Source organism: Calliopsis andreniformis, chromosome 4, assembly GCF_051401765.1.
Source record: "Calliopsis andreniformis isolate RMS-2024a chromosome 4, iyCalAndr_principal, whole genome shotgun sequence".
NCBI classification, from domain to species: Eukaryota; Metazoa; Arthropoda; class Insecta; order Hymenoptera; family Andrenidae; genus Calliopsis; species Calliopsis andreniformis.
The window spans coordinates 4,609,319-4,627,285 of NC_135065.1; the positions used below are offsets into that span (position 1 = coordinate 4,609,319).

The window sequence follows — 17,967 nt, forward strand, 5'->3', positions numbered from 1 at the left end:
AAATTTCCATTATGTTGTACAAAAGTATTTTGTATTCCGTTCGAAAGTGTCCACAACCTCGACGTAAGTACAAAGTAAATATATTAAAACAAGCTTTGGGTAATAGAACACACAGCAACAAATTTATGCGTATTAAATATTTGTTGAATAATATGTACAGAACTTCATCACATGCCAAAGGCACCTCTGCCAGGAGAACCCGCGAAACCATATACACTTACGGAAGTTCCTGGGCCAAGAACGGAAATGTTGATGAATGAGTTCTCGAAAATTCAGGTTCATATTCTCACATTTCTTATCTAGGCATTTACTTAAAAATAATGTTTATCATTAAACGAAATCTTGCAGCAAGTAGGCTCCATTCAATATTTTGCAGACTACCAAAGATCAGTTGGAAATTATTTAGCAGATATTGATGGAAATGTTTTCTTAGACATGTATATGCAAATTTCTTCTATTCCCCTGGGATACAATCACCGGTCTATTCTTGGTGCACTGTCGTGTGCAGGAAATCAAGTAAAAATACTTGAGTAAAAGTAGTTAATCAATTACAAGTGATGAAAACTGTTAACGTAATATACTTTTAGCGAATAATGGCAAACAGGCCAGCATTAGGATTGTTTCCTGGCTTAGAATGGCCATGCAAGCTTCAAGATACATTACTTCAACCATGTGTAAGAAATTTTGAAACAATACTATCAGAAAATATTGCAAAGTGTTCTACGATGCTGTTTATAAGCATAGGATCAGTTCTTCCTTAGTTATGGTATGCATTAACGCAACGTTATTTCATCAGGTAGCTCCAAAAGGATTACCCTGTGTCTTCACAGCTATGTGTGGAGCTTGTTCAAATGAATATGCTATACAAGCTGCATTTATAAAATATGCAGAAAGACATCGTAAAGACAAAGATTTCACACAAGAAGAAAAAACGACTGCTCTCTATAATAAACCACCTGGTTGTCCTGAATTATCTATTCTTTCTTTTGAAGGTATTTTAATCTATTATTATATACGATTTCATATTGTAAGTTAATGAAATTTACAAAATTAGGGGCATATCATGGTAGAACATTTGGTGCATTAGCTCTGACTCATTACAAGTACATAGCGAAAATTGATATACCTTCTCTACCATGGCCAATTGCACCTTTTCCGCATTATTTATATCCATTAGATCAACATGAAAAGGAAAATAAGAAGGAGGATGCACTGTGCTTAGAACAAGTAAATATATGTAAGCTTTGAACCAATATTGCTGGTAAAATTGGTAAAATCTATATAAAGATATTTCTTAACAGGTAGAAGATTTAATAGAAAAATTCGAGAAAGAAATGCCAGTAGCTGGTATTATAGTTGAACCAATACAATGTGAAGGAGGGGACAAGCATGCCTCGCCATGTTTCTTCCAAGATTTGCAAGCTATTGCCAAGAAAGTAATTACTTATCGCTTTAATCAGATAAAGTAAAAAAATAATTTATATTCAAAATGTATTGACCTTTTAGAAAAGTATTCCATTAATAATCGATGAAATACAAACGGGAGGTGCTGCAACAGGACGAATGTGGGCACACGAATATTTTGAACTGAATACTCCCCCTGATATTGTTACATTTAGTAAAAAAATGCAAGCAAGTGGTTTCTATCACTCCTCTGAATACATGTAATATACCACTTAAAATTACTCAAGCTATTCATAATTTATGTTCAACACTAGTTTACTGTAATTTATTAAATTCACATAATAAATTGAAATTGTTGGCTATGTAGGCCTGCACATCCGTATAGAATTTTTAATACATGGATGGGTGATCCAGGCAAAATACTAATCTTAGAAGCAATACTACAAACTATTGAAGCAGAAGATTTATTAACACATGTTTGCCATGTTAGCAATTATCTGCTTTGTCAACTTAACACATTACAATATGAATTTCCACAACTTATAAATTCTGTACGAGGAAGAGGCTTCATCATTGCATTTGACATGGCATGTAGGGATACAAGGGATAAACTATTGCATCAATTACGTTGTAAAGGTAAAGAAATTTCTATATTAATATTTTAAAAGCACTTAAAAATTAAGAATCTTTTATGTAGCATTCATCATAATGAATGTATTCATAACAGGTGTTCAGGTGGGTGATTGTGGAGTAAAAACGATCAGATTAAGGCCATGCTTAATATTTGGAGAGTATCATGCTGATGTCTTTTTAGACATTTTACGGGACTGTTTACAAAATTTCTCAGAAAGCTAATAAAATTTTAGATAATTCTGTTGTATATGTATATATATATTTATTAAACATATATTTAAAAAGCATGCATTTCATGAACTCTGTAATTTGTCTGAGCACATCAGAGTCCATTATATACAAAGATATGCAATGACAACACTTGCGTCGCTAAAATTTTAGAATATAAAATATTTCAGAAAGGTGTAGGAAAATGCAGAAAGATACAAAGTAATATTAAAGTCCTACCTGTTATATACACCTCATTGAAATACTTTGAATTTCACATACTATTACAAATATTTAAAGTCTACCTGATCTTACAATTTATTGAATATGTTTAAAATATTGTGTATTATTATTTATATAATAAAATAGGTAGAACTTGAAATATTCATAAACAGAAAAATTAAATTTAAAATAATTTAGTGAAATGTTAATATTAATAGAGAACTTTGATAATTTTTACACTTTCAAATAAATATTTTATAGAAATTTATGAATATCTAATCATTCGTTAAACTGTTTGTATATTTTTTTTGTTACGTTATACGGGCAAGGGAAGGGGGGTCGATAAAAATTCGTATCACGTCCGATATTACCGATTCAGTCTAAAACAAGATTATAATGCCAACGGTGGTAGGAATTAAAATTAGATATGTTACCTACAAGACATTTAAAATTTGAATTATAAATGTTAATAATTTTCACGAGTCACTGTGTATGATTCTTATTAACAATAACTGTAGAAAAAATTCTTGATCTGATGATTATATTAAACAATAATCCCATTTTTCATAACCTAAATCCTCATTTCATCAATCTCGTATTTTTAATTATTGGCAGTATCACAATATGTCGGGATAAAAAAAGAAGAGGGGGTCCAACAATGCAGTCAAATGGTAGGCGATACCCCCACTCTTCTTCTTTCATTCCGACATGCCGCAGTCCTCAGTCTGATCATTGGTTCTCACTTCCCCCTCTTCGAGGCGAGAGTATATAAATACCCCAAGCGGCGGCGCACTTCTCAGTCGTTCCGGTGCCTTCGGAGAGTTCGCGTCGTTGTAATTTTCTACGGGGACTGAAGGTCCTTGGACCACCCTGGTCACCTGGACTATCGTAACCGTTGTACTGTCGTCATCCCTTGGACTGTCTGGCCAGTGAGCACCTTGACCATTCATCATCCTTGACCACTAACAAACACTGTTTAAATTTTAAGTGAAAAGTGAGCTGCTGGCATTAATATGTCGTGTCCGTGTGTGTTTATTTAACTCGTGCTTAGTGTGTCTTTAGTGTGTCTTTAGTGTGTCTTTAGTGTGTCTTTAGTGTGTCTTTAGTGTGTCTTTAGTGTGTCTTTATAAACGAGTAGTATTCTTCTTTGTCTTGCCATTTCGTTGCATCGATCTTACAATCGGTATCAGTTTAGAACCCGAACAATCATTTGAATTTCGAAAATTTTTTAGAAACAAGTCACCCTCAGTTTCGTACCTTCTTTCTAACACAAAAAAAATCGTCGAGAAGACTCAGTTTTGGAATGTGAAAGCAAAGCAAGGCAAGTAGTTTGTTGTATGTAGGAATTATTTTTACAAAGTTACAACAGTTAAAAACTCGGCATTTTTTTCGGTTATGTTCTGTATTTTTTCAGGGATCAAACAGATACCTAATAGAAACTGCGCATTCATCAGAGTCTTTCGTTGAAGAAGCAGGAGATTGGTGTGAATTTGAACCTCCGTGGATGCTAGACACAGTGAACACGGCCACGGCATGCACGGATCGCAGAACAGCGTACAATTATTGGGCAGGCGGACTCGCAGTAAACATGTATTGTAAAAGCAAATGATTTGAAATAATGAAACACATTTACTCCAATCCTATTCCTATACTACCACTTGTAAGAAATAAAGATATACGAAGGTTGTGATTTATTTATACCCTTAAAGTTAAGGTAGAAAGATAGAAAAGACTTTCAATATTTTATTGAGGAACAAGAATTGAGATTAAGGACTTTGATATTATTGTAATGTTGTAGTTGTTACCATCAGGAATACTATGAAACCTGTTGTTCGGCGACGTCATGAGGTGGAAAGGGATTTTTTCGAATTCGAAAAGTTTCCTATCTTTCTTGTAATGTCACCGAGCAACAGGCATCATACCATCCGTGATTCTCATATATAACATAAGTATTTCGACCACTAATTTAGTTTCAAGGTATTTCTAGTTGTACATAATCAATTTTCATTAAGATTAGATTTTTCATTTATTATAAGAGACAGTATGAATTTGGAATATTTCAGAGACAGTAGAGATATATTATGTACAGAATGTTTCTGAACAGTATGGTATAACTTTGAGAGGTGATTCTAGACACTAAAATAAAACGAAAATTAAGAGTAACAGTTTCGTGCTTGAGGCTTCGGATGTTAGTTATAGGTATCTAAAATATCTAGCAGTAGTGGCAGTGTAGCTCTGACGCAAGGCAGGGGAGCTGGGTGTCCAGAACCATCCCTTAAAGTTAAGTAGTGCTGTTCAGAAACAGCCTGCATTTGGAGTATATGTATGAAATATGCACTAAACTGTAGTGGCAGATAAAACTTTGAAATGTTTCATAGTGTATAAAATTCGAGTCGTCAGCAGCCTAGCCTCATATGTCCCTACACAATCCAAAATATCTATACACAGTAAGGCCGTCGTTCGTTACGTAAGCACCTATACCAGTGATGCTCAGAAAGTGTCTGAGAGCTGCCAGCAATACCCCAAACCGCTCGAGCGGCTTACCCATTCCTGGAGGAACAGTCTTTAGAATAGTTTCTACGTACTTGAGCATCTCTGGTCTGAGAGGTAGGACCCTTTAGACATCTCGTTAACAGTATGCTACTCGAGCGTTATATCTCCAGCTTTCCAATGGACGTTACCATCAATATGTAGCGAACGATTGAACATTAAAAAAAAGCCCCTTTTTTGCAACCTTCCTTTGCGAACTTCCTTGCTAACCTTCTTTCAGAGGTTAAACAGATATCGAATGAAAGTATCGCATCTTCAAACATTCGTCGTGTTCGGATAAGAATAAGGTTAGAGGTATAAGAACATCGTTACAAAGTAAATATAGAACTAGAAATGGCAAAATACTTGCATGTAAAGTAAAATAAATATAATTTCAAATATTCAAGTACATTCACTAAAACCCTATTCTCATATTTCAGCTAATTAGAAAGATGGAGTACAATGGGATTTGACTGCATTGACCCCTACACTTCTACTCTATGACGTCACTAGAAGACATTTTGTCCGCCATATTGGCATATTGACGAAACTACTCCTCAGTCGCTCTTGGGATTTCAAAGTGTGCGGATCGAAGTGGTCGTCAGTCGGTTCTTGTGGTACCTTCTCCAAATCCACATCAGACACCCTTGGAACTTTCAGGGTCCGACATTCTGGATCAAGAATCAGACCATTCCCCGCAAGGTGCACCATCATAGGTAAGTTCAAATTTATATTTTCAATGCTAAGTTAAAACAAAACTGTTACATAATTGCTTTAATTATTTCTTTTCTTTGTTTTGCTCAGACAAGATAGCCCAGGTAATCGGTATGCTGGTGGGACAACGAACCTCGATGACGCCAAACGCTTTCCAGGGATTCATCCATACATCCATCTTCTGCCTCACCATTTACACTTCTTCAACCAGAAGAACGTCGTAATTACACCAGGATCATGAGTAAGCTAATACGGCAGTAATCATAGCATAAATGCATAAGCATAAATTTCATATAAATTCATATAAAACTTCATACTCATTAGATTACACAGTACTGTACATTATAATTGTAAAAAATTCTTCCGAGCAATTATTTACGAAAATAAAAATCATTAAAAAAGTAATCTGCGTTTATTGATTTATTAAACATATTCTTAACATAACTCTAACTTTAGTTTCCCGCCAATTTTTGGTATACCTCTTTGCCTATCATGTTCTCCTGATACTTTAGTCGATTTTCGGGCAAACTCTAACTTTAGTTTCCCGCCAATTTTTGGAATACCTCTTTGCCTATCATGTTCTCCTGATACTTTAGTCGATTTTCGGGCAAACTCTAACTTTAGTTTCCCGCCAATTTTTGGAATACCTCTTTGCCTATCATGTTCTCCTGATACTTTTGCGAATTTTCGGCAAACTCTAAGTTTCGTTTCCCGCCAATTTTTGGAATGCCTCTTTGCCTATCATGTTCTCCTGATACTTTAGTCGATTTTCGGGCAAACTCTAACTTTAGTTTCCCGCCAATTTTTGGAATACCTCTTTGCCTATCATGTTCTCCTGATACTTTAGTCGATTTTCGGGCAAACTCTAACTTTAGTTTCCCGCCAATTTTTGGAATACCTCTTTGCCTATCATGTTCTCCTGATACTTTAGTCGATTTTCGGGCAAACTCTAACTTTAGTTTCCCGCCAATTTTTGGAATACCTCTTTGCCTATCATGTTCTCCTGATACTTTTGCGAATTTTCGGCAAACTCTAAGTTTCGTTTCCCGCCAATTTTTGGAATGCCTCTTTGCCTATCATGTTCTCCTGATACTTTAGTCGATTTTCGGGCAAACTCTAACTTTAGTTTCCCGCCAATTTTTGGAATACCTCTTTGCCTATCATGTTCTCCTGATACTTTAGTCGATTTTCGGGCAAACTCTAACTTTAGTTTCCCGCCAATTTTTGGAATACCTCTTTGCCTATCATGTTCTCCTGATACTTTAGTCGATTTTCGGGCAAACTCTAACTTTAGTTTCCCGCCAATTTTTGGAATACCTCTTTGCCTATCATGTTCTCCTGATACTTTTGCGAATTTTCGGCAAACTCTAAGTTTCGTTTCCCGCCAATTTTTGGAATACCTCTTTGCCTATCATGTTCTCCTGATACTTTAGTCGATTTTCGGGCAAACTCTAACTTTAGTTTCCCGCCAATTTTTGGAATACCTCTTTGCCTATCATGTTCTCCTGATACTTTTGCGAATTTTCGGCAAACTCTAAGTTTCGTTTCCCGCCAATTTTTGGAATACCTCTTTGCCTATCATGTTCTCCTGATACTTTAGTCGATTTTCGGGCAAACTCTAACTTTAGTTTCCCGCCAATTTTTGGAATACCTCTTTGCCTATCATGTTCTCCTGATACTTTTGCGAATTTTCGGCAAACTCTAAGTTTCGTTTCCCGCCAATTTTTGGAATGCCTCTTTGCCTATCATGTTCTCCTGATACTTTAGTCGATTTTCGGGCAAACTCTAACTTTAGTTTCCCGCCAATTTTTGGAATACCTCTTTGCCTATCATGTTCTCCTGATACTTTAGTCGATTTTCGGGCAAACTCTAACTTTAGTTTCCCGCCAATTTTTGGAATACCTCTTTGCCTATCATGTTCTCCTGATACTTTAGTCGATTTTCGGGCAAACTCTAACTTTAGTTTCCCGCCAATTTTTGGAATACCTCTTTGCCTATCATGTTCTCCTGATACTTTTGCGAATTTTCGGCAAACTCTAAGTTTCGTTTCCCGCCAATTTTTGGAATACCTCTTTGCCTATCATGTTCTCCTGATACTTTAGTCGATTTTCGGGCAAACTCTAACTTTAGTTTCCCGCCAATTTTTGGAATACCTCTTTGCCTATCATGTTCTCCTGATACTTTAGTCGATTTTCGGGCAAACTGTAACTTTAGTTTCCCGCCAATTTTTGGAATACTTCTTTGCCTATCATGTTCTCCTGATACTTTAGTCGATTTTCGGGCAAACTCTAACTTTAGTTTCCCGCCAATTTTTGGAATACCTCTTTGCCTATCATGTTCTCCTGATACTTTTGCGAATTTTCGGCAAACTCTAAGTTTCGTTTCCCGCCAATTTTTGGAATACCTCTTTGCCTATCATGTTCTCCTGATACTTTAGTCGATTTTCGGGCAAACTCTAACTTTAGTTTCCCGCCAATTTTTGGAATACCTCTTTGCCTATCATGTTCTCCTGATACTTTAGTCGATTTTCGGGCAAACTCTAACTTTAGTTTCCCGCCAATTTTTGGAATACCTCTTTGCCTATCATGTTCTCCTGATACTTTAGTCCATTTTCGGGCAAACTCTAACTTTAGTTTCCCGCCAATTTTTGGAATACCTCTTTGCCTATCATGTTCTCCTGATACTTTAGTCGATTTTCGGGCAAACTCTAACTTTAGTTTCCCGCCAATTTTTGGAATACCTCTTTGCCTATCATGTTCTCCTGATACTTTAGTCGATTTTCGGGCAAACTCTAACTTTAGTTTCCCGCCAATTTTTGGAATACCTCTTTGCCTATCATGTTCTCCTGATACTTTAGTCGATTTTCGGGCAAACTCTAACTTTAGTTTCCCGCCAATTTTTGGAATACCTCTTTGCCTATCATGTTCTCCTGATACTTTTGCGAATTTTCGGCAAACTCTAAGTTTCGTTTCCCGCCAATTTTTGGAATGCCTCTTTGCCTATCATGTTCTCCTGATACTTTAGTCGATTTTCGGGCAAACTCTAACTTTAGTTTCCCGCCAATTTTTGGAATACCTCTTTGCCTATCATGTTCTCCTGATACTTTAGTCGATTTTCGGGCAAACTCTAACTTTAGTTTCCCGCCAATTTTTGGAATACCTCTTTGCCTATCATGTTCTCCTGATACTTTAGTCGATTTTCGGGCAAACTCTAACTTTAGTTTCCCGCCAATTTTTGGAATACCTCTTTGCCTATCATGTTCTCCTGATACTTTTGCGAATTTTCGGCAAACTCTAAGTTTCGTTTCCCGCCAATTTTTGGAATGCCTCTTTGCCTATCATGTTCTCCTGATACTTTAGTCGATTTTCGGGCAAACTCTAACTTTAGTTTCCCGCCAATTTTTGGAATACCTCTTTGCCTATCATGTTCTCCTGATACTTTAGTCGATTTTCGGGCAAACTCTAACTTTAGTTTCCCGCCAATTTTTGGAATACCTCTTTGCCTATCATGTTCTCCTGATACTTTAGTCGATTTTCGGGCAAACTCTAACTTTAGTTTCCCGCCAATTTTTGGAATACCTCTTTGCCTATCATGTTCTCCTGATACTTTAGTCGATTTTCGGGCAAACTCTAACTTTAGTTTCCCGCCAATTTTTGGAATACCTCTTTGCCTATCATGTTCTCCTGATACTTTTGCGAATTTTCGGCAAACTCTAAGTTTCGTTTCCCGCCAATTTTTGGAATGCCTCTTTGCCTATCATGTTCTCCTGATACTTTAGTCGATTTTCGGGCAAACTCTAACTTTAGTTTCCCGCCAATTTTTGGAATACCTCTTTGCCTATCATGTTCTCCTGATACTTTAGTCGATTTTCGGGCAAACTCTAACTTTAGTTTCCCGCCAATTTTTGGAATACCTCTTTGCCTATCATGTTCTCCTGATACTTTAGTCGATTTTCGGGCAAACTCTAACTTTAGTTTCCCGCCAATTTTTGGAATACCTCTTTGCCTATCATGTTCTCCTGATACTTTTGCGAATTTTCGGCAAACTCTAAGTTTCGTTTCCCGCCAATTTTTGGAATGCCTCTTTGCCTATCATGTTCTCCTGATACTTTAGTCGATTTTCGGGCAAACTCTAACTTTAGTTTCCCGCCAATTTTTGGAATACCTCTTTGCCTATCATGTTCTCCTGATACTTTAGTCGATTTTCGGGCAAACTCTAACTTTAGTTTCCCGCCAATTTTTGGAATACCTCTTTGCCTATCATGTTCTCCTGATACTTTAGTCGATTTTCGGGCAAACTCTAACTTTAGTTTCCCGCCAATTTTTGGAATACCTCTTTGCCTATCATGTTCTCCTGATACTTTTGCGAATTTTCGGCAAACTCTAAGTTTCGTTTCCCGCCAATTTTTGGAATGCCTCTTTGCCTATCATGTTCTCCTGATACTTTAGTCGATTTTCGGGCAAACTCTAACTTTAGTTTCCCGCCAATTTTTGGAATACCTCTTTGCCTATCATGTTCTCCTGATACTTTAGTCGATTTTCGGGCAAACTCTAACTTTAGTTTCCCGCCAATTTTTGGAATACCTCTTTGCCTATCATGTTCTCCTGATACTTTAGTCGATTTTCGGGCAAACTCTAACTTTAGTTTCCCGCCAATTTTTGGAATACCTCTTTGCCTATCATGTTCTCCTGATACTTTAGTCGATTTTCGGGCAAACTCTAACTTTAGTTTCCCGCCAATTTTTGGAATACCTCTTTGCCTATCATGTTCTCCTGATACTTTTGCGAATTTTCGGCAAACTCTAAGTTTCGTTTCCCGCCAATTTTTGGAATGCCTCTTTGCCTATCATGTTCTCCTGATACTTTAGTCGATTTTCGGGCAAACTCTAACTTTAGTTTCCCGCCAATTTTTGGAATACCTCTTTGCCTATCATGTTCTCCTGATACTTTAGTCGATTTTCGGGCAAACTCTAACTTTAGTTTCCCGCCAATTTTTGGAATACCTCTTTGCCTATCATGTTCTCCTGATACTTTAGTCGATTTTCGGGCAAACTCTAACTTTAGTTTCCCGCCAATTTTTGGAATACCTCTTTGCCTATCATGTTCTCCTGATACTTTTGCGAATTTTCGGCAAACTCTAAGTTTCGTTTCCCGCCAATTTTTGGAATGCCTCTTTGCCTATCATGTTCTCCTGATACTTTAGTCGATTTTCGGGCAAACTCTAACTTTAGTTTCCCGCCAATTTTTGGAATACCTCTTTGCCTATCATGTTCTCCTGATACTTTAGTCGATTTTCGGGCAAACTCTAACTTTAGTTTCCCGCCAATTTTTGGAATACCTCTTTGCCTATCATGTTCTCCTGATACTTTAGTCGATTTTCGGGCAAACTCTAACTTTAGTTTCCCGCCAATTTTTGGAATACCTCTTTGCCTATCATGTTCTCCTGATACTTTTGCGAATTTTCGGCAAACTCTAAGTTTCGTTTCCCGCCAATTTTTGGAATACCTCTTTGCCTATCATGTTCTCCTGATACTTTTGCGAATTTTCGGCAAACTCTAAGTTTCGTTTCCCGCCAATTTTTGGAATGCCTCTTTGCCTATCATGTTCTCCTGATACTTTTGCGAATTTTCGGCAAACTCTAAGTTTCGTTTCCCGCCAATTTTTGGAATACCTCTTTGCCTATCATGTTCTCCTGATACTTCTGTTCGTTTTCGCCGCAAAATATACTTTGGATAGAAATAAAGGACAGAGTATCAGGAAAATACAATTCTGACAGAGGTCTTGTTAGGAAGTAGGTTTTGGTTATTAAACATATTCTTTGCAATATGCAAATGTTTATGAAATAACAGGATTCGTGACAGATTGAAAAAATTACTGAATGCATATATTCTTTCTCACTGTCGTTTTATTTTTATAAATGAATAACACGATATACATACTATACTATACATGTGAATTCTTAAACTTAAACTATAATTTTTAATCAATCACGTACCTCTTCGAATCACGACAGACACTGATGGGACAGAGGTAGGATCATCGAGACACCTTGCGGCAGCATGGAATTTCTTCGTCGCACCAAAATGCAGGTTTCCCAGGTTACCTCGCATAATGACTGAACAAGCAGGCCGCTCTTGGTAACCGCTTTATGAACGAGGAGAAAGCAACGTGAGCTAAACGAACACAAAAAATGTGAAAAGCAGTTGTACAACAGTTTTCTTTTATATTTATCATAACACACTTAAACTTACACCTTATGTGTAATTAGAGTCTTGGACAGACACTCGACGATGTCGCAGCCTCAAAGTTCCCTGGGTCTCTGACGGCTATGACATGGATCAGGAGCAGGTACCCCACGAACCGACTTACAACCACTTCGATCCGCACACATTGAAATCCCAAGAGCGACTGAGGAGTAGTTTCGCCAATATGCCAATATGGCGGACAAAATGTCTTCTAGTGACGTCATAGAGTAGAAGAGTAGGGATCGCAGGACAATGCAGTCAAATCCCATTGTACTCCATCTTTCTAATTAGCTGAAATATGAGAATTGGGTTTTAGTGAATGTTCTTGAATATTTGAAATTATATTTATTTTACTTCACATGCAGGTATTTTGCCATTTCTAGTTCGATATTTACTTTGTAACGATGTTCTTATACCTCTAACCTTATTCTTATCCGAACATGACGAATGTTTGAAGATGCGATACTTTCATTCGATATCTGTTTAACCTCTGAAAGAAGGTTAGCAAGGAAGGTTGCGAAAAATGGGCTTCTTTTTAATGTTCAATCGTTCGCTACATATTGACGGTAACGCTCATTGGAAAGCTAGAGATATAACGCTCGAGTAGCATACTGTTAACGAGATGTCTAAAGGGTCCTACCTCTCAAACCAGAGATGCTCAAGTACGTAGAAACTATTCTAAAGACTGTTCCTCCAGGAATGGGTAAGCCGCTCGAGCGATTTGGGGTATTGCTGGCAGCTCTCAGACACTTCCTGAGCATCACTGTTATAGGTGGTCACGTAACGAATGACGGCCTTACTGTGTATAGATATTTTGGATTGTGTAGGGACATATGGGGCTAGGCTGCTAACGACTCGAATTTTATACACTATAAAACGTTTCGAAGTTTTAGCTGCCACTACAGTTTAGTGCATATTTCATACATATACTCCAAATGCAGGCTGTTTCTGAACAGCACTACTTAACTTTAAGGGATGGTTCTGGACACCCAGCTCCCCTGCCTTGCGTCAGAGCTACACTGCCACTACTGCTAAATATTTTAGATACCTATAACTAACATCCGAAGCCTCAAGCACGAAACTGTTACTCTTAATTTTCGTTTTATTTTAGTGTCTAGAATCACCTCTCAAAGTTATACCATGCTGTTCAGAAACATTCTGTACATAATATATCTCTACTGTCTCTAAAATATTAAAATTCATACTGCCTTATAATAAATGAAAAATCTAATCTTAAAGAAAATTGATTATGTCCAACTAGAAATACCTTGGAACGAAATTAGTGGTCAAAATACTTATAGATTGGAATCAGGGATGTTATGATGCCTGTTGCTCGGTGACATCACAAAGAAGAGAGGAAACTTTTCGAATTAGGTCGGGATTCATAGCAATCGGAGATTGATGGGGAATCCCCTTTCTACCTCATGACGTCGCCGAACAACAACTTTCGTAGTATTCCCGATAGTAGCAACTAAAACATTACAATAATATCAAAATTCTCAATCTCTATTCCTGTTCCTTAATAAAATATTGCAAGTCCTTTCTATCCTTCTACCTTAGCTTTCAGGGTATAAATAACTCACAACCTTCGTATGTCTTTATTTCTTACAAGTGGAAGTATAGGAATAGGATTGGAGTAAATGTGTTCCATTATTTTAAATCATTTGCTTTTACAATACATGTTTACTGCGAGTCCGTCTGCCCAATAATTGTACGCTGTGCTGCGATCCGTGCATGCAGTGGCCGTATTCACTGTGTCTAGCACCCACGGAGGTTCAAATTCACACCAATCTTCTGCTTCTTCAACGAAAGACTGTGACGAATGCGCAGTTTCTATTAGATATCTGTTTGACCCCTGAAAAAATACAGAACTTAACCGAAAAAAATGCCGAGTTTTTAAACGCTGTAACTTTGTAAAAATAAATTCTACATACAACAAACTACTTGCCTTGCTTTGCGTTCACATTCCAAAACTGAGTCTTCTCGACCATTTTTTTTGTGTTAGAAAGAAAGGTACGAAACTGAGGGTGACTTGTTTCTAACAAATTTTCGAAATTCAAATGATTGTTCGGGTTCTAAACTGATACCGATTGTAAGATCGATGCAACGAAATGGCAAGACAGAGAAGAATACTACTCGTTTATAAAGACACACTAAAGACACACTAAAGACACACTAAAGACACACTAAAGACACACTAAAGACACACTAAAGACACACTAAAGACACACTAAAGACACACTAAAGACACACTAAAGACACACTAAAGACACACTAAAGACACACTAAAGACACACTAAACACACTCTAAGCACACTCTAAGCACGAGTTAAATAAACACACACAGACACGACATATTAATGCCAGCAGCTCACTTTTCACTTTAAATTTAAACAGTATTTGTCAGTGGTCAAGAATGATGAATGGTCAAGGTGCTCACTAGCCAGGTAGTCCAAGGGGTGACGACTGTGCAACGGCTACGATAGTCCACGAGACCAGAGTGGTCCAAGGGCCTTCAGTCCTCGTAGAAAATTACAACGAGGCGCACTCTCCGGAGGCACTGAAACGACTGAGAAATGCGTCGCCGCTTGGGGTATTTATATACTCTCGCCCAGAAGAGGGGGAAGTGGGAACCAATGATCAGACTGAGGACTGCGGCATGTCGGAATGAAAGAAGAAGAGTGGGGGTATGGCCTACCATTGAACTGTATTGCTTGGTGTACTCCCCTCTTCTAGTGTTGTCCCATCATATTGCAATGCTGCTAACGAATGAAATTACGAGATTGAGGAAATGAAGAATAATTCGCGAAAAATTTATGTTTGCCATATAATAATAATCGCAGCAACAATTTCTAATACGTGTATTGTTAAATTTTATTATAAAAGATTCCTTTTATACGAGGATTTCTTAGCAGTTCATGTTCATGAGGGTTAGATTTAATATCACAAACTGCTTTACCGACTTCCTTACAAGGCATGTTATGCAGTTCTAAATAGTACCTAAACTCACTTCTAGAGTGCACTCAGATTTTGCTGCACAAGATGGCTGAAGGGGAATGGGTTGTCGATTCTTCTGCTTCTGCTGTCTGTTGATTTTGATCGATTTTGATTCAACTTTCAGCTCCGAAGCACAATGCATTGTCTTTTAGGTTCTTGATTAAATGACGGAGATCGGTTTATCAGAGTATTATATGAATATATGTACCACGATCAGTGTGATATACACACATATCTGTGGTTAGGAGTCAAATCGTTATGTCACATACATATTTCTATTCCTGACGTGTTTGAGGCTTTGAATTTTAATACTATATTATGAACTTGTGTCTTATTGTAATCTCGTTCCTCAAAGAAATTCCTCTCATTCAATTTGCTTTTGCTGAAAATAGAAATTCTATTTTGTAGCTTATTGGTAACAAATAATAAGTATTTGGCAGAAACATATTCTGTAATAAATTTGTTATTTATATGAATGTTGTAATATGGCTCAGTCAAAGGTATGTCTTCATAAACTGTAATAAGTCATATTTTATAAATATATTTAAATAACAGAGGCCTCTTATATATATATAATTTTTTTTAATAGAAAAATAATAGTTGGTTAATGCCATCATTTGACATAACACCTGTGAAACAGTCACAAACAGTTACATGCACATCACAATCAGTCAAGCGAACATCACAACCAATCAAGCGTGCATCACAAGCATTAGAAAGCACAAAACTTGATACTTCAAACGTATATGAGATAGTTCCTAAAAAAAGAAGTGTCAGTAATTTATCTGCCTTAGTGGAAGCTTGTGCACCAAAGAAACCTTCTGAATTAGTAGTCAGTAGACAAAAACAGCAAGAGATCTCAGATTGGTTACAATTCAAAGTGAGGAAGGGCCAGCCTTGTGCATTAGTTTTATCTGGCCCGTCAGGCTGTGGAAAAACTACAGCAATAAGAATACTTGCTAAAGAAAATGACTTCCATGTCACAGAGTGGATTAATCCTATTGATCAAATCATGGATGAAAATAGTAATCTCATTTCCTTTCTATAAAATTTAGAAAATTGTATGTTTTTACAGAAAGTTGGTAATATTGAAGTACAATGAATATTAATTATTTCTAGATAGGATAATGAGACAAGGAGATAGATTTGGGGATTTCCTAATTAGGGCTACTCGATATACTTCAGTTCTAAGCAGCTATTCTAGTCGTCTCCTCCTTGTTAAAGATTTTCCAAATGTTTTCCTAGATGATAAAAGTAGCTTTTTCTCTCTCCTGGAGTAAGTAAAATTATTCATTTTAAGGGTGCTCTTATTTATATTTAGCAATTCATGAGGCAATGTTTTAATAAACAATTATGAGTATTCTTTCTTTTATTCTGTTTATCAGAGAGTATTTTAATATTGGGAGAGAACCTATAGTTTTTATATGTACAGAAACAGGAAATTCCAAATTAATGCAAACACTATTTCCTTCAAATATAAAAGAAAAATTTGGTATTGATGTAATCAAGTAAGTGCAACATTATATTGTTTCTTTTTTCATAGTTTTTAAATACTTATTAAATTTTTGTAATTTAGTGTAAATGCTGTTACCCAAGCTGCCATGAAAAATGCTTTGAAACGAATAAGTAGTATTTTAAATTCAACAGCTGGTCATATGATATGTGTTACACAACACAAAGTTGATGAAATATTATCTAATAACATAGGAGATATTAGAAATGCTGTCTTAAATCTTATATTCATTTCATTAAAAGGTAAATAAAATGAACTATATTAATAAGTTTGATTTTACTGTAATTATGTTTTACATCAATGTTGGCAGTACCTGAAGAACAGAAAGAAAACAAATTTAATGCACGAGAAGAGAGTTTGGGACTCCTACACGGTGTTGGACGAGTAATTAATCCAAAAAGTGAGTTAACGAAAATACTTTTAAAGATTCATGATTCTAAACAGCAAAATAGTATTCGTGATTAAATAGTCTGACTTTTATAGGAACTCAGGATGGAAGTTCTTGGAAATTTGTTCACGATCCTGATGAAATAGCAGCTTTTTTCCTATCACAAGCAACAGTATTTTTAAACTTTCTCCAAGAAAATTATTTAAATACTATACGCGGAATCGAAGAAGCGAATGTTTGCGCGAACATTTTAAGTTTAGCAGATGTTCTAAATTCTGAATGGCGTGTATGTTTTCCTTCATAAAAGTATTATGCAAAGAGCACTACTATTACATGAATGATATAATATCGATGTTTGCAGGACCCTAATTTAGCCAGAGCTACGTTATCGTTTTGCATCCGAGGTATAATGGTAACTAACGAAAAACCAGTCTCTGGATGGAATCCTGTACGCAAGCCACCGAATGACCGAATCGAAGCGTTAGTATTACATTTACATTTAATCTATGGGCTTACAAACATGGTTTTTGATTAGTTTGTTCATGGGTAACAATATACCTTCAATTTAATTTTATTTTACTTTATTATATATTGATATATAAGGAGCCTCTTTACAAATACAGTATTTGAGGTAAAGTGTTTGCTAATTTTATCCCTTAAAATTATTGTCTTATTTTCTTTCACTATCGCTTTTAATAAGATAAAGGGAAATTACCAACATATGAATTGGTATGAATACATACTTTCAATAAGTTCGTTGTATTCGACTTGCAAACTTACAGCGAATAGATGTATACAAAATTGAATTTATATATTTAACAGCAAGCGATTAATTGTTAAATGGTTATTATTTTACATGGTATTTATGCAATACTATTGTAATTTGTACAGGCGAAGGTGTTTAGCAGCAGCTGAAGTTAGATGGTACGAGTCTATAATCGATCCAAAATCAAAAAATACAGTTGATTCAACTGACATTGATGTAGAATCGATAATTGATTAAAATGACGAAGACTGAGATTATAAAGAAGAAAATTATTGTTATTTATGTAAGATATATTTTCTAATAATTTTATGTAAATGCAAAATATTACATTCAGAAATAGATCCACGCGA

At 36.2% G+C, this 17,967-nt stretch overlaps 2 protein-coding genes and 2 long non-coding RNA genes across 6 annotated transcripts; 3 read left to right on the forward strand and 1 right to left on the reverse strand.

Moving 5' to 3' along the window:
- The first annotated feature begins 11 nt into the window (after nucleotides 1-11).
- Nucleotides 12-2,447, forward strand: LOC143178149 (4-aminobutyrate aminotransferase, mitochondrial). The gene is made up of 9 exons (XM_076376647.1): nucleotides 12-63; nucleotides 161-276; nucleotides 349-516; nucleotides 588-674; nucleotides 797-992; nucleotides 1,055-1,227; nucleotides 1,507-1,664; nucleotides 1,772-2,040; nucleotides 2,132-2,447. The coding sequence occupies exons 1-9, from the start codon at nucleotides 12-14 to the stop codon at nucleotides 2,257-2,259; spliced, it is 1,347 nt and encodes a 448-aa protein (XP_076232762.1). The 3' UTR covers nucleotides 2,260-2,447.
- An 840-nt stretch (nucleotides 2,448-3,287) lies between these two features.
- On the forward strand, nucleotides 3,288-6,103 carry LOC143177989 (uncharacterized). 3 transcript variants are annotated; one of them, XR_013001692.1, is made up of 4 exons: nucleotides 3,288-3,787; nucleotides 3,881-5,303; nucleotides 5,436-5,711; nucleotides 5,800-6,103. It is a non-coding gene; the product is annotated as an uncharacterized LOC143177989 (long non-coding RNA). The 3 variants fall into 3 exon arrangements; XR_013001691.1 differs by having other exon boundaries at nucleotides 3,288-3,460; nucleotides 3,699-3,787; nucleotides 3,881-5,711; XR_013001690.1 differs by having other exon boundaries at nucleotides 3,881-5,711.
- A 5,576-nt stretch (nucleotides 6,104-11,679) lies between these two features.
- LOC143178342 (uncharacterized) lies at nucleotides 11,680-12,672 on the reverse strand. The gene is made up of 3 exons (XR_013001765.1): nucleotides 12,594-12,672; nucleotides 11,960-12,244; nucleotides 11,680-11,881 (listed from the first exon to the last, which is right to left on the reverse strand). It is a non-coding gene; the product is annotated as an uncharacterized LOC143178342 (long non-coding RNA).
- A 2,351-nt stretch (nucleotides 12,673-15,023) lies between these two features.
- On the forward strand, nucleotides 15,024-17,933 carry Rad17 (Rad17 checkpoint clamp loader component). Its single transcript, XM_076376213.1, has 9 exons — nucleotides 15,024-15,450; nucleotides 15,540-15,975; nucleotides 16,070-16,226; nucleotides 16,336-16,458; nucleotides 16,527-16,705; nucleotides 16,774-16,863; nucleotides 16,947-17,137; nucleotides 17,213-17,331; nucleotides 17,743-17,933. The coding sequence occupies exons 1-9, from the start codon at nucleotides 15,436-15,438 to the stop codon at nucleotides 17,852-17,854; spliced, it is 1,422 nt and encodes a 473-aa protein (XP_076232328.1). The 5' UTR covers nucleotides 15,024-15,435; the 3' UTR covers nucleotides 17,855-17,933.
- The last annotated feature ends 34 nt before the right edge of the window (nucleotides 17,934-17,967 follow it).

Excerpts from the sequence above, each read along its gene's own strand:
- LOC143178149 (XM_076376647.1), top strand. The coding sequence starts at position 12 with ATGTTGTACAAAAGTATTTTGTATTCCGTTCGAAAGTGTCCACAACCT. Across the intron at positions 1,228-1,506 it reads ATGCACTGTGCTTAGAACAA|AAAAGTATTCCATTAATAAT; the intron begins GTAAATATATGT and ends TTGACCTTTTAG. Across the intron at positions 1,665-1,771 it reads TATCACTCCTCTGAATACAT|GCCTGCACATCCGTATAGAA; the intron begins GTAATATACCAC and ends TTGGCTATGTAG.
- Rad17 (XM_076376213.1), top strand. Across the intron at positions 15,976-16,069 it reads TCAAATCATGGATGAAAATA|ATAGGATAATGAGACAAGGA; the intron begins GTAATCTCATTT and ends AATTATTTCTAG. Across the intron at positions 17,138-17,212 it reads TTCTAAATTCTGAATGGCGT|GACCCTAATTTAGCCAGAGC; the intron begins GTATGTTTTCCT and ends CGATGTTTGCAG.